Genomic DNA, 16633 nt, shown 5'->3' on the forward strand with positions numbered 1-16633 from the left:
TTGACAAACCCATTTTCAGTCTTAGTAAATTCCACCCTTCTGACACATGCCTTATAAGATCAGAGTGCCGGTCCGGGCCTCCTCACTATCGCCCCCTATAGATTCCATTGCAGCACAAAGTTAGCGAGCTCCAGATTGCACCACGGCCGGTTCCGGAGGGGTTAAGCTGGAAATGAAAATGACTGATCCTGGTAATGCCTCCGTTAAAAGCGTTTACATAACCCGCTGAGAATACTTGGCGTAATACAAGCCTATAATTAGACTCTTTTCCCAACAGTTACATTAAGAAACATTAAACTGCATAGCGGCGCGGCCATCGAGTTTCAGTAGAGCTGTTGATTGTATTTAACGCGCCTTTTTTTCTGTGCGTTCCACTTATAGTGCAGCAAGAGTATTCCTGTGGAGGGGGGAGGGGGGGATTTGTCATGGTGGATTTAGTGCTACAGAAGAGGGATAGGAACTACATATGGAATAGGGAGAAGAGGAATACATAATATGTACAGTAAAACCTTGGATTGAGAGTAACTTGGTTTGAGAGCGTTTTGCAAGACAAGCAAAATGTTTTAATCCATTTTGACTTGATTAACAAGCGACGTCTTGATATACAAGTAACGTCATGTAACAACTGAGTTTAACTGGTTGCCGACCATGGCCGCCTTTTCACTGGCCCTCCTGCACAAACCGACGTAGACCTACGTCGGTCACGCGCCTGCAGCTAGGGGGCGAGCACGCACCGCCAGCGGCATGCTTCCACCCCCACTCGGCAGCGGGGACTGCAATGCACGGGCCAAGCGGTTCCGATTGCCGCCTGACACCGGCAATTGCTCCCTGCTGAGAGAGAAGGACGGTAGGCTGATGCAAACACAGCTGACCGTTCTCCCTGGGTTGATCACAGAGACCATGTGATCCTTCAATATAGGATCACAGGTCTCTATGATCATTTCACAAGCCACGCCCCCCCCACAGTTAGAATCACTCCCATAGGCTCACATTTAACCCATTGATCACCAACAGGGTTAACCCCTTCCCTGCCAGTGTCATTATTACAGTAACAGTGCATATTTTTAGCACTGATTACTGTAGTAATGTCACTGATACCCAGACTTGTATAAAGTACTCGAAATTTCTACTTGAGTAAAAGTACAAGTGCTCGATCAAAAAGTTACTTAAGTAGAAGTGGAAGTGCTCGCAGAAAAAGTTACTCAAGTAGAAGTACTAAAGTATTCAACATTTTTTTTACTTAAGTATTGCAAGTAGTTTTTTCAAAAAATTTGCTACTTAAGTACTAAAAGTAAAAAGTACCAGTAGTTTTGAAAAAAAATTTCTACTCAAGTACTGAAAGTAGAAGTACAAGTACTGTGTTATGTAGTTATTAAAGAAAGAAGTCAAAAGTTTGAACATCATATTGTTTTTTATTATTTCAAATGATTAACCTGTGTTTGTTAGTAGTTTCTTGATGCACTTTAAGCGCTGTAGCACCATTTATTTGTTTGTTTCATATTTTCTTTTTATTGGAAAGATTTGGTATAGCAGCTTTTATTATACACAGCCTTTATTTTCATATGCGCTGATTTACAAATGACATTATACACATTTTTTTGAACTTCATGAAACCTGCCATCTACTGTTCTGGCAGTGGTAATTTTTTTAAAAGTAACGAGTAACTATGCAGCACAAAAAAAAAATACTTGAGTAGAAGTATCGAAATCATCGAAAAAATGTAGTGAAGTAAAAGTAGAAGTAGGAGAAAAAAATTCTACTCTAGGAAAGTACAGATACCGCATTTCGGTACTTAAGTACAGTACTTAAGTAGTTCTACTTCGTTACTATACATCTCTGCTGATACCCCCAAAAGTGTCAAAATGTCAGTTAGGGGTCCGATGTGTCCGTCGCAATGTCGCAGTCCCGCAAAAAATCACAGATCGCCGCCATTACTAGTAAAAAAAGAAAACTATTAAAATGACATAAATCTTTCCTGTAGTTAGTAGCTGCGATAACTTTTGCGCAAACCAATCAAAATACGCTTATTGAGATTTTTTTTTTACCAAAAATATGTAGCAGAAAACAAATTGGCCTAAAATGTTAAAAAATTTTGATTTTTACATTTTTTTTTTTTTGAGAATGTTATATAGCAGAATGTGAGAAATATTGTTTTTTTTTTTTTTTTTCAAAATTGTCGCTGTTTTTTTGTTTATAGCGCAAAAAATAAAAATCGCACAGGTGATCAAATACCACCAAAAGAAAACTCTATTTGTGGAAACAAAAGGACGTACATTTTGTTTGGGTACAGCGTCGCACGACCGCGCAATTGTCCATTAAAGTAACGCAGTGCCGAATCGCAAAAAATGGCCTGGTCATTAAGGGGGAAAATCCTTCCGGTCCAGAAGTGGTTAAGGGGGAGATGTTAAATTGAAAAGCAAGGGGGAGATGTTAGGGAGCGGTAAAGCCAGTCAAATGCTACATGTTGGATAAATTCTCACTCGATGCAAATGCGACCATGTGAATGACACTGTCCACCGCAATGCACACAATTCATACAGAATGTTGACAGGCGTTCGTAAGGATTAAAAAATGCGGATAAAACGCCTGCTTTTGACGCTAGCCTAAACGTAGCCAACCGCTTGCCTCAAATAGGAATACGGCAGGAAAGTGGCTCTTCTGCACGGGATCAAGTACCTAGTGCACGATCCCGCACTTTCGGGTAGGGGCGTCCAAGCCAGCTGTGCTGTGATTGGTCACAGCACAAGCCGATCAGCGGGTGCCAGCCAATAATTGGCGAGGAGAAAGACAGAACGGAGCTCTGCCTATGTAAACAATACAGAACTCTGTCCTGTCTGCAGGGATGTGTTGGATTTTGTTTCCTTTCAAAGCAGGGAATAAAATTCAGCACATCCCTTAATTAAAGCAGCTCATAGAAAACACATAAACACTGGCTAGGCGCACATTTAACCCCTTTATTGCCCTGGATGTTTTACTCCTTCCCAGCCAGTGTCATTAGTACAGTGACAGTAGTGTCACTGGTCCCCAAAAAGTGTTTTTTCACAAAGTGTCAGTTAGTGTCCTATTGGCTGCCGCAATATCGCAGTCCCGCTATAAGTCGCTGATCACCACCATTACTAGTATAAAAACAATAAATAAATAAAAATTCCACTATATGTCCCATAATTGGTAGAAGCTATAACTTTTGCGCAAACCAATCTATATACGCTTATTGAGAATTTTTTTTTACCGAAAACATGTAGCAGAATACATATTGGCCTACATTTATGAAGAAATTCGATTTTTACAGTTTTTTTTCTTGGATATGTTATGTAGCAGAAAGTAAAAAATATTGTTTTATTTTTTTTAAATTATTGTTTTTTTTTTTTTCGTTTACAGCGCGAAAAATAAAAAACCCAGAGGTGATCAAATACCACTAAAAGAAACCCTATTTGTGGGGGAAAAAATTATATCAATTTTGTTTGGATACAGCGTTGCAGCGTCGCAAAATTGTTAGTTAGAGGAGAAGTACAGCCAAAGTTGGTTTCAACCTGTGGATCACAAGAATGCAGTTTGTTCTGCATTCCTGTGAAGAAAAAAGGGGGTTTTACCTGCGCTTAGGAATGTAATGCGTACACAGTCTGCATTCCTGTGACCCATTTTCAGCAGACAGAGGGCTGAAGCCCGCTGTCGGCTGACGTCACAGAGCCGGTCCGGGCTCGGGAAGAATCGCGACCACATGGTTGGGATCCCCCTACATGCCTGGACCGCCACCCTGCTCAGCCTCTCAGTGAGCCGTTTAGAGTAGGGTTCCCACCTGTCCAGGATTTACCTTGACAGTCATGGTTTTGAATCATGTGTCCGGATTTCAGTCCACCTGGAACCTGGACACACTGTTCAGACAGGAATGTGGCTCAGAACAGTTCATTTGGCTGTTCTTCTCCTGTGGATCACAAGAATGCAGTTTGTTGTGCATTCCTGTGACCCAATTTCAGCCGACAGCGGGCTGAATCCCGCTGTCGGCTGACTTCACACAGCCGGTCCCGGCTCGGGAAGAAATGTGACCATATGGTTGGGATCCCCCCACATGTCTGGACCGCCACCCGGGTCAACCTCTAAGGGAGCTGTTGAGAGTAGGGTTTCCACCTGTCCGGGATTCACCAGGACAGTCATGGTTTGGAATCATATGTCTGGGTTTCAGTCCACCTGAAACCTGGGCGCACTGTTCAGACAGGAATGTGGCTCGGAGCAGGGTTTGACTGGAGGGTGAGGGGGGCACTATGTGTGCCACATTACTATTACCTTTGGAGTGCCCAAAGGTGTCCCCAGGTCTGTTACAATCTTGCTAAAACAAAAAAAAATGACTGTGCGTCACTAAAATGTTCAGGTTTGCTTGAAGAAAAAGTGTCAACCCTAGCTGAGAGCCTGAGCCGGCCACTACCACCCCCTTCCACAGCCCAGTGCTCCAGTGAGTGCAGAGCAGACAGCGGTGAATGACAGTCCCCAGTTCTCTGCTCATGGAGCTCTGAGAACCGAGCGATTGGCTGTGTTTGATTGCTCGGTTCTCAGTGTTAGAGCCGGGGGGGGGGGGGGGGGGCCGAAGCAGTATCCACCTAGGTAAGTATGATTAACCTCTTTACCACTGCTCACATTGCTGCTACTGCAGCAATGTGGCTCGTTATCGTCCAGTGACATAGACCTACGTCGCTGGACTCCGCCCCTTGTGGGCGGCACGCGTGCACCACCGGAGGCACGCTCCCGCTGTTTTCAGTCACAGCGGGAGTCGGGCCAGGGGAGGAGCGGCGGCGATCGCCGCTGCTCTTCTCCGATCGTCGGGGAATCTAGTTTGGAGATCCGCCTGCTTGTGTTAAACAGAGCGGGCGGATCTCCTAAGAGACAAACAGTGACAGATTGCAGTGTTCAGCATAGCTGAACATGCAATCTGTCCCTGTGTCACTCAGTCACCTCCCCCCCCCCCCACACGTTAGTAAGCACCAGGCATACATTAACCCCTCCCTCTCCAATAAAATTAACCCCTTCCCTGCCAGTGTCATTTTTACAGTAACAGTGCATATATATATAGCACTGATTACTGTAGTAATGTCACTGGTAACCCCAAAAGTGTCAAAAATGTCAGTCAAGGGTCCGATCTGTCCGTCGCAATGTCGCAGTCCCGCAAAAAAAATTGCAGATCGCCGCCATTACGCGTTAAAAAAAAAAACCACCAAAAATGACAGAAATCTTTCCCTTAGTTAGTAAACGCAACAACGCTTATTGTGATTTTTTTTACCAAACATAGGTAGCAGAAAACAAATTGGACAAAAATTTTTTGGGGGGAATTTCATATAAAAAAATGTTAAAAATATTGTTTTTTTTTCAAAATAAACACTCTTTTTTTGTTTATAGCGCAAAAAGTAAAAATCGCACAGGTGAACAAATACCACCAAAAGAAATCTCTATTTGTGGGGAAAAAAGGACGTAAGTTTCGTTTGGGTACGGCGTCACACGACCGCGCAATTGTCAGTTAAAGTCGCACAGCGCCGAATCACAAAAAGTGGCCCAGACGTAAGACAGCAAAATCCTCCGGTGGTAAAGTGGTTAAAAAAAACAAAATGTTTTCTTTTAAAGTACAGCAGTGCTGAATAGCAAAAAATGTCCTGGTCATAAAGGGGGTAAAACCTTCTGGAGCTGAAGTGCTTAACCACTTGTGGACTGGAAGATTTTCCCCCTTAATGACCAGGGCATTTTTTTTTTTGCGATTCAGCACTGCGTTACTTAAACTCACAATTGCGCGGTCGTGCGACGCTGTACCCAAAAAAAAATTGATGTCCTTTTTTTCCCCACAAATAGAACTTTCTTTTGGTGGTATTTGATCACCTGTGCGATTTTTATTTTGTGCGCTATAAATAAAAAAATAGCGACAATTCTGAAAAAAAAAAACTATTTTCACTTTATGCTATATAACATTCCCATAAAAAAATTAAGATTTAAATTTTTTCATCATTTTAGACCAATTTGTATTCTGCTACATAATTTTGGTAAAAAAAAAAAAAAAAAGAATCCTAATAAGTCTATTTTGATTGGTTTGCGCAAAAGTTATCGCGTTTACAAACTAGGGGAAAAATTTATGCCATTTTTATTTATTTTTTTACTAGTAATGGCGGCGATCTGCTATTTTTAGAGGGACTGCGACATTGCGGCGGACAGATCGGACCCCTGACTGACATTTTTGACACTTTTGGGGGGACCAGTGACATTACTACAGTAATCAGTGCTATAAATATGCACTGTTACTGTAATAATGAGACTAGCAGGGAAAGGGTTAACCCCATATCTCCCAACATTTTGAGATGAGAACGAGGGACACCTACTAGCAAAAGTATGTAGGCATAGGACACACCCCCTGCCACGCCCTCTTAAAGGAGGATGATTAAAAAAAAAAAAAAGGATTAGTTAAACCCAGGGCTTTTTTTTAGCTGGAACTTGGTGGAACTCAGTTCCACCACCTTTGGCTCAGGTCCTCTGCTCCCTGCTCACCACTATCACTTGTAAACAAAGGGTCGCCGTTGAGTTCCTGCACCTTTTTTCTGAGAAAAAAGCCCTGGTTAAACCCATAAATGCTTTTGTTTTTATCACTACTATTCCTTTATATTGGCTTAAAAATTACAAATGTGGCAATTTAGAAATGGGATGAAAGGTTGAGCACTGGGAAACACTTTTTGAAAGATGAAAAGTTTATTTTATATATAACTACATAGATCGGACTAAAAGGAGGGACAAATGAGGAGGAAAGAGGGACAGAGGGACTTTGCTCCAAATCAGGGACAGTCCCTCGAAATCAGGGACAATTGGGAGCTATGGGTTAACCCAGTGGTGATCAAAGTGTGAGCCTAGGGAGTGTTTTTTAACTGTATGGGCGAGGGACTTGTGAAATGATCACAGAGACCTGTGATCCTATATAGAAGGATCACAGGCGCTCTGTGATCATTTTGGAGAGAACAACGGTCTGCTGTGTTTACAACAGCTGACCTGTGTTCTCTCTCAGCGGGGAGCGATCGCTGGTGCCCGGCGGCAATTGGTGCTAAAAATATGCACTGTTACTGTACTAATGACACTGTCAGGGCAGGGGTTAATACCAAGGGTGATCAAGGGGTTAAATGTGAGCCTAGGGGGTGTTTTCTAACTGTGGGGGGGATGGGCTTCTGGAATCAAGACAGGGACCTGTGTTCCTAAATAGAAAAAACACAGGAGCTCTGTGTTGGTTGATGACAGAACAGCGGTCTGCTGTGTTTACAACGGCGGACCGTGGTTCTGTCTTCCCGGGGGAATTGATCGCGGGAGTCTGGTGGCAATTGCAGCCGCCGGGCCCGCAGATCATCTTCCCAGCTCGCGAATCGACACGCGCCCCTACGCTCGCATGGGTACGGCGATTCGCCCAGCCGTGCCAGCCTCCTGCAGTATATCTGCGGCGCGGGCTGTCTGCAAGCTTTTAATAAACAAATTTATTCATGCACATTTTTTTTTTTTAGCTTTATACTTTAACCGGTTGCCGACCGCCGCACGACTATATACTGCGGCGGTCAGCCCCGGCCAGGCAGAGTGACGTATCGATACGTCACTCGCCTGTCACTGACTTGCGAGCCTATTGCGGGTGGGCGCGCGCCCGCCGCGGCTCGTTCACAGACAAGTCAGTGCGTGTGTCCGGCGGACTCGATGTCTGCCGGTCACACTACGATCGCTCCTGTGAAGGGAGAAAGGCGGAGCGGCTTATGTAAACAAGCCGCCTGTCATTCTCCCTGGTGTAAAAATGAAGATCTGACAGTTCTACTATGTAGAACCGTTGATCTTTGCTTTTACACCAATAGCCATGTCCCTTTACATTTAGAAACACGCCCCTAGGACACACTTAACCCCTCCCTGTCCAATAAAGTTAACCCCTTCCCTGCCAGTGTCATTTTTGCAGTAACAGTGCATATATATAGCACTGATTACTGCAGTAATGTCACTGGTACCCCCAAAAGTGTCAAAAATGTCAGTCAAGGGTCCGATCTGTCCGCCGCAATGTCGAAGTACCGCAAAAAAAATCGCAGATCGCCGCCATTACTCGTTAAAAAAAAAAACACCAAAAATGACAAAAATCTTTCCCTTTGTTAGTAAACGCGATAACTTTTGCGCAAACCAATCAAAATATGATTTTTGCGATTTTTTTTACCAAACATATGTAGCGTAAAACAATTTGGCCGAAAATGTTAAAAAATTTAGATTTTTACATTTTTTTGGGGGGGAATTTCATATAAAAAAAAGTGAAAAATATTGTTATTTTTGCAAAAATTACGCTCTTTTTTTGTTTATAGCGCATGATCAAAAAATCGCACAGGTGATCAAATACCACCAAAAGAAAGCTCTGTTTGTGGGAAAAAAAAGGACGTGAAATTCGTTTAGGTACAGCGTCGCACGACCGCGCAATTGTCTGTCAAAGTCACGCAGTAAAAAAACGCAAAAAAACCCCTGGTCTTTTAGCAGCCAAATCCTCCGGGGCTTAAGTGGTTAAAGTCAATCAAATATTGCTCCTCAAAAGCGAAGACAGCGCACTTTCCTGCGGCTCGGGTTAATTTATGCGTTTTCTGATTCACCTGGAGAGCTGCCGGCGTGTAGAAGCCGCGGCGGCGGTACATCCAGCCTGATTATCGCCGGCGTCCCTCTTCATCCCGGATTACAGTTGTTTGTTTCTATGCTCGGGGTTGTTTGCACATATCATTCAGGTGACCCCGGGCGGATACGCCGCTTATCTATAATTTAGCTCTCAGATCTGACGTACCCCGGGCACAAATATCGCACGCGGCAAGCTGCCATCACGCAGCAATTTCCTGCCGCCGGTCCGCGGCAATTATAACCTTTTGTCTTGCGCAGATCTCCTCCTTTGATCCTGGCGGTATCTGGTAACCATTAGCGCACTTTCTTTGTCATGGTAATTACAGTTTCCCCGTGGCTGCCGAGCGCTCGTATTCCCGCCGTGACTCACAGATCAGGGACACGCAGCGCGCTGACAAAGTGACAAGCGATGTTTTAATATTTTTCTTCCTTAAAACAAACAGCGCCTTTAAATATTGTGGTCTCTATGGCAATCCTTGTATGCGAGCGTGCGTTCGTCGCCGCAGAAGTGGCTTTACATTGAAGTGCTGAGAGCGGAGTCATACAATTATACGGAGTCATTATTCATGTTTTATATAATGAAAAAATATATATAAAGATATTCCGGTGAAATGGAATGAATTCTTCTTTTTATTTAAAGTGTTACTAAACCCACAACAGTAAAATCAGTCTGTATATGCAGTAAAGCACACGAGTTATACTCACTGTGGAACCTAAGGGGTTAATCCTCTGCATTGTGTAAAAAGGCTGTTTCATCCTTCCCTTCTTGCATTGTCCCCATAACAGGTCCGGATAATACAGAGCCTTTGGAGTCACTCTGCACATGCTCAGTTTGGTGTGTGTTGCTAGAGAGTATTTTTTTTTTGGGAGAGTGCATTCGATCAGCACAGGGCCAAACTAGACAGAGGGTCAGGGGCCTTGCAGCCTCATAGGACAGTCAGGGGAGGATGAAATCTCCTACTACAAGCTTTAACCAGACACTGATAGAATTATATTTTTTCCCTGGAATGATCACAGAGCTCCTGTTATCCTTCTATATAGGATCACAGGTCTCTATGATCATTTCACAAGCCACGCCCCCCCCCCACACAGTTAGAATCACTCCCCTAGGCTCCCATTTAACCCCTTGATCACCCATAGGGTTAACCCCTTCCCTGCCAGTGTCATTAGTACAGTAATAGTGCATATGTATAGCACTGATTACTGTAGTAATGTCACTGGTCCCCCCAAAAGTGTCAAAAATGTCAGTTAGGGGTCCGATCTGTCCGCCGCAATGTCGCAGTCCCGAAAAAAGTCTCAGATCGCCGCCATTACTAGTAAAAAAAAAAACAATAAAAATTACATAAATCTTTACCGTAGTTAGTAGATGCAATAACTTTTGCGCAAACCAATCAAAATACGCTTATTGCGATTTTTTTTTTACCAAAAATATGTAGCAGACAACAAATTGGCCTAAAATGTTTAAAAATTTTGATTTTTAATTTTTTTTGGGAATGTTATATAGCAGAATGTGAAAATTATTGTTTTTTTTTTCCAGAATTGTTTGTTTATAGTGCAAAAAATAAAAATCGCAGAGGTGATCAAATACCACCAAAGAAAGCTCTATTTGTGGGAAAAAAAGGACATCAATTTTATTTAAAAACAGCGTCGCACGACTGTGCAATTTTCCGTTAAAATAACACAGTGCCGAATTGCAAAAAATGGCCTGGTCATTAAAGGGGCAAATCCTTCCAGTCCAGAAGTGGTTAAGAAGTAATGGCATCGCACAAGTGTCCTGCAGATTCGGAATGCTCAGGTGTGATCAGAGTTTAAAATCCATACCAGACCCTAATCCGAGCATGCAGCCTGGCAGGCCAGAAAAGAGGAGGGGGAGTGAGCGAGCGCCCATCCCCCCCCCCCCCTCCTGAACTATACCAGGCCAAATGACCTCAACATGGGGTGGGTGATTTGGGGTAAGAGGGCTCCCCCACCCAAGTCCCCATGTTGATGAAGGCAAGGGCCTCTTCCCCACAACCCTGGCCAGTGGTTGTAGGGGTCTGAAGGCAGGGGGTTTATCCGAATCTGGAATTTCACCCAAGTGAATGTGTATTCATTCACCAAAAAAAAAGTGTCAAAAATAAAAACACAGACAGTTTTTGACAATTTCTTTATTTAAAAAACAAAAACAATGTCCCCTGGTGTAGATCCATCATCAGACAAATACAGTCTCCTGCCCTCGAGTGCTATGTTAAAGGGACGGCTGTTTAATTGGCTTCTAGGATCTTGCTGCCCTCTCAGGACGATGGGTATCCATACAGACTGCAAACATAGAAAACAAGAGAAGGGTGCACCGACCTAGCGCAATATCATAAGACATTTATTGTAAGATAAAAACACATGCCACACATAGTACTCACAAACATATGCTAATGGTAAGCATGGTAAAGGTTTCTTTTGCAATCCAGAGACCTCCAGAAAAAGAAGTAGTTTTCGATAAAGAAGGAGGACTGGAAGCCGTCCGTAGTGATGGGGCTGACGTGTTTCAAGGGAGAACCCTCTTCATCAGAGCCCTGATCTCAAATGACTAACTAACTACACTATGAAGTACTTCTCTTGTCTCCTGTGGAGTATCTTTACATCCTAACCATCACCTGAGGGATCTAGAAGTGGAATGTTTTTCCAAAGGGGCAGTGCCATTTTTATTCAGGCACTGCCCCTTTGGAAAGAAAAGCAGATTGAGGCACCGTTCACACCATCAGTTCCACACGTTTCCGAGCACTGCGTGTAGGGCATCCCATTCATTTCAATGGATTGCCCTACACGCGAGAAATGCTCAAAAGAAGTCTCTGACCCTTTAGAGAAATCGCGCTGCACCGAAAACCCCTTGGAACATTGGGTGATTACCTGACTATCTGAAATGGATGTCCATAGTTCCCTCTGAGACCTTAATTCAGCTATTCACCTATTTGAACCCTCTTTACTAATGGCGCTTTTCCACTGCATGGAACCGAACGGTTCGGTTCGCTTTTGCGCTTTTCCACTGCTGGTACCGCATGGTAAGATGTTGGAATGGTTCGGTACGGTACGGTACGCGGCGCTTTTCCACTACATGGAACCGAACGGTACAGCTCGCTAAAACAGTACCACCTCGATTGTGGTTCCAAGAGGTACCATACCGGTACCATATCCCACAATCCTTTGCATGCAGCTGACTGTTTGTCACTACTAGCCACTGATTGGTCAGAGAATCGTTGTTATCCCACCCACTTACTTTAGTACTACTTTAGTGGAAAAGCAAACCATACCAAACCGTACCGAACCGTTCCAACACCGTACCATGCAGTACCATGCAGTGGAAAACCAAACCGGGCCAAGCAGGGGAAAACCAATCAAGGCCGAGTAGAGCCGAGCCGGTACTTGCAGTGGAAAAGTGCCATAAGTACCCCTGAGGAAGCCAGAAAGACAAAACGCATCGGGAGGAGTCTGCTTCCCTCCTTCACTTACATCAGTCATACTGTATGATACAGCAGATCTGTGGGAGGGTTTGAACTTCTATAGTTTGAGGGTGGTGAATTCATGTATTTGTTTTATCATGTGTGATACCATTCCTGGGTAGAGGATTTTATTTGTGATCTATGACAGCCTTTTTAAACCAAGGTGCCCAGGCACCCTGGGGTGCCTTTAGGTGACTTCAGGGGTGCCTTGGCAAAATACCTAGAAATTGCCCAAAAACTGTAAACAAGCCAGCGGGTGGATCAAGCCTGCCTATTAGTTACCCCAAGGCACAGGATTTCATTGTGCACCATTACAACCTTCTAGCCTCCAGTGACAAAATGAATGATGAAATCGGTTGATAAGGAGAACGTCGGGCACCTTCCCCTCTCCTTCAGCACTGGGGTTCACATTAGCTGAGTGAGGAAGAGAAACCGAGGGAGAAGAGAAACATTGGAATACTAGTCAGAACCAGTGTGCAAAGATGTATTTTGCTTTGGAAAAATAAATCACCTCTAATGTTGGGTGTCCTTCGCATGTGGATGCTTAGTTTAGTTTTTTACATTTTAGAATGGGGTGCCCTGAGATTGTGTGGCATTTTAAAGGGTGCCTTGAATGAAAAAGGGTTAAGAAATACTGATCTATGATAATATTTTTATTGTAAATGAATAAAGTACGGTAATAACTTTTATGAGTTATGTATTTTGGATCATTCTGAGTGGGGAAGTCAGCACCGTGAAAGTCCCGTTTTCTCTTTCCTTTTTTGTGTTATCTTCTGAAAGCCGACCGCCGACTCTATAGAACGATATCGGGTTGATGCCCGCAGCTGCATATCACCCCGGTACAACCACTTCTCCGAGCCGACTTACAGGTACGCTGATTCATGGGAATTGGTTACCTACATTAAGACCTGCGGCAGGCAGCCTCTCCTGCGCGAACTGATGCAGCTCTACGTTGGTCGTGCGCGTGGTGCTGGGGGGGGGGGGGCGAGCGTGCGCCGCTGCTGGCGCGCTCCCACCCAGGTGTGCTCCCACCCCCACTAGGCAACAGGGATGCCGATGCACGGGGGCCAGCGGCCACGATTGCCGCTGGGCATCCACGATCACTCTACGCTGAGAGAGGACGGTCAGCGCTTGTAAACACAACTGACTAATCTTCTCTCTGAAATGATCACAGAGTGCCTGTGATCCTTCTATATAGGATCACAGGTCCCTGTGATCATTTCACAAGTCCCTTGCCCATACAGTTAGAAAACACTCCCCTAGGCTCACACTTAACCCTTTGATCACCCCTAGGTTATCCCCTTCCCTGCCAGTGTCATTATTACAGTAACAGTGCATATTTTTAGCTCTGATTACTGTAGTAATGTCACTGGTATCCCCAAAAATGTAAAAAATGTCAGTTAGGGGTCCAATCTGTCCGCCGCAATGTCGCAGCCCCGCTAAAAATCGCAGATCGCCGCCATTACTAGTAAAAATTAATAAAAAAATAAAAATGACATAAATCTTTCCCCTAGTTTGTAGAGGCGATAACTTTTGCGCAAACCAATCAAAATACGCTTATTGTGTTTTTTTGTTTACCAAAAATATGTAGCAGAATACAAATTGGCCTTAAAGCGGAGTTCCGGGCACAGATGTGATTTTTCAACAAGCATACCCCCGGGACAGTCAGGGCTAGCACATTCCACAATGGCTAGCCTCTGATCTGTCCCGGTTCGCACTTACCTTTTAGAAGAAATACTCACTTATAAAATTTCTTCCACAGCGTTTCCATCTCTCTTGTGGGCAGCTGAAGCCGGCGCGGTCCTCTTCTGCGTCTTCTTCCGCGTCTTCTTGTCCCAGAATGCGCCTGCACCGGCCCCGCACATCATTTCCGGTGCGGCGCCGCATTCCTAAACAGCTTCTGGGCATGCCCAGAAGCTGTTTAGCAGGGGAATGCGGCGTCGCCCGGAAATGACGTGCGGGGCCGGTGCCGTCGCATTGATTCCTGGGAGCGATGACGTTCAGCTCCCAGGAATCATCGCGAGGCAGGAAGTGACGGGGAGAGCCGCGGCTCCGAGGGAGGAAGTACCCTGAGGTGAGTATTTACGATCGTCAATTACAAGGTGAGTTTTAAAAAAAAAAAAAAACCTAACTATCCAATTCCTTTTCAGGTTATCCAGAACTAGTGGACGGGCACAAAAAAAAAACATCGATTTTGTGCCCGGAACTCCGCTTTAAGTGCCGGTTCACACTTCCGCGTGTACGGTGATCGCATGTAATATCGGAGCGCACTGCTCCTTCATTACATGCGATCGGATGTGCAGTGCGAATTCAGCCATACACTTTGTATGGCTAAATTCGCACAGTAACCCGCACAAAAGTCGCACATTTTTTCAGCTGCATCAGGATCTGTCAGATCGCACTGCGATATGCGATCAAACTGGGGGTGTCGTTAACATTTCATTGAAACCCCCAGCGTATCGCATATGGCAGTGTGAACTGCCAGATGTGCGTTTGCGATGCGGAAACAGGCTGCGAATTCGCAGCCTTCCCGCATCGCACAAGTGTGACCCGGCACTTAAAGCGGAGTTCCACCCGAAATGTATACTTACCTCCATCTTCTCGCTCCCGGTCACCTGAAAAACAAATGGATAATCGCAATTTTTTTTTTTTTTTCACTTACCTTTTAGAGAAAATATACTCACCTTACTTCCTTCTTCCTCCCCTCGGCGGCCACGGCGATTCGTCACTTCCTGGCTTTTGCAATGATTCCTGGGAGCTGAACGTCATCGCTCCCAGGAATCATTGCGCCTGCACCGGCCCCGACGTCAGTTCCGGGGCGCGCGCGTCATTCCCTTCTAAACAGCTTCTGGGCATGCCCAGAAGCTGTGGAGGGATGACGCGCGCGACCCGGAAGTGACGTCGGGGCCGGTGCAGTGCATCGTGGGACCGAAGAAGGAGGAAGAGGACCGAAGAGGACGCGGAAGAGGATCTCGCTGGCTTCAAGCTGCCCACACCCGAGATGGCAGCGCTGGAGAAGACAATTTCAAGGTAAGTATTTCTCCTGAAAGGTAAGTGCAACCCGGGACAGATCAGAGGCTAGCCATTGTGGAATGTGCTAGCCCTGACTGTCCCGGGGGTATTTTTATAAAAAAATGTATAACTAGGGTGGAACTCCGCTTTAAGAATGAAAAATGTTGATTATAAATCTTTTTTTTTTTCGGGAATGTTTTATAGCAGAATGTGAAAAATCTTGTTTTTTTAGGGGTCCGATCTGTCCGCCGCAATGTCGCAGTCCCGCTAAAAATCGCTGATCGCCGCCATTACTAGTAAAAAAAAAAAAAAATTACATAAATCTTTCCCCTAGATTGTAGGGGATAACTTTTGTGCAAAGCAATCAAAATACGCTTATTGGGCTTTTTTTTTAATCAAAAATATGTAGCAGAATACAAATTGGCCTAGAAGGATGAAAAATTTTGATTTTTTTTTTTGAGAATGTAATGTAGCAGAATGTGAAAAATATTGTTTTTTTATTTTCAGAATTGTCGCTCTTTTTTTGTTTATAGCGCAAAAAAAAAAAAAATCACAGAGGTGATCAAATACCACCAAAAGAAAGCTCTGTTTGTGGGAAAAAAAGGACGTCCATTTTATTTAGGTACAGTGTCGCACGACCGCGCAATTTTCTGGTAAAGTAACGCAGTGCCGAATCGCAAAAAATAGCCTTGTCATTAAGGGGGCAAATCCTTCCGGTCCAGAAGTGGTTAATATATCGGCCTGGAAGCCATGATGGCTTTACAATATAAGAAGCATTGGTTGCAAGGATGTACTTTCTGGCAGCACAGTTTGGAGACAAGATTTTATTTCTCAGCCAGATTAAACAGTCGCAGATATGTAAAATAAGAAGAACGGCATCTGCTCCAATCACAGCCTTATCTGCGGAATTACCGTATTTAAGGCATTAGATAAAAAGTAACAAAAGGCATTAGCGCTTTGTTCGCCTCTAAAACACACACTGTACAATAGAACCTCATTGAATACCCGTTTTCCGGCAGACGTTTCATCCTGTCCTGAATTATGAAAGCTTTATTTGAAATAATTGGTTGAATTGCCGCATTATAAGCCGCCTCCTCGTCCTCAGAGCACCCCGCGCCGCCGACCGTTTTCTCTGGGACACAGAGCGATACATTCTGATTCATTCAGCTTATAATTGTTTCTGTTTTTGTAGGTGAAGTGAATTTTGTGATGATAGTTTTATTTTTTTTTTTAACTTTTTTTTTTTTTTTTTTTCTGTTATTAAAAAAAGGAAGATCTCTGAAATGAAAGTGTTCAGGATTTCAAGTGTGGGCTATCTATGCAAAGAATAGCAACAGGTTCTCTTTAACCACTTCTGGACCGGAAGGATTTGCACTCTTAATGACCAGCCCATTTTTTGGGATTCGGCAATGAGTTACTTTAACCACTCTACTACCGCTCACAGTAATACTACTGCGGCAGAGTGGCTCGTTCCCGTCCAGTCACGTAGTATTAACGTGACTGGACTCCTCCCCTTC

At 44.3% G+C, this 16633-nt stretch overlaps 1 protein-coding gene across 1 annotated transcript in view; it reads left to right on the plus strand.

The window, feature by feature from the left end:
* The window catches only part of LOC309556417 (uncharacterized protein), a gene marked incomplete at both ends in the record, with an annotated part of 117202 nt that extends 100885 nt beyond the window's left edge, over positions 1 to 16317 (plus strand). The window contains one exon of the mRNA XM_082258883.1: positions 16309 to 16317. Within this exon, the coding sequence (XP_082115009.1) occupies positions 16309 to 16317 (9 nt within the window). The remainder of the gene's footprint in view (positions 1 to 16308) is intronic.
* Between the last annotated feature and the right edge of the window lie 316 nt (positions 16318 to 16633).

Source organism: Pelophylax lessonae (assembly GCF_965119305.1).
Source record: "Pelophylax lessonae genome assembly, chromosome: 5".
In the NCBI taxonomy this organism is placed as follows: domain Eukaryota; kingdom Metazoa; phylum Chordata; class Amphibia; order Anura; family Ranidae; genus Pelophylax; species Pelophylax lessonae.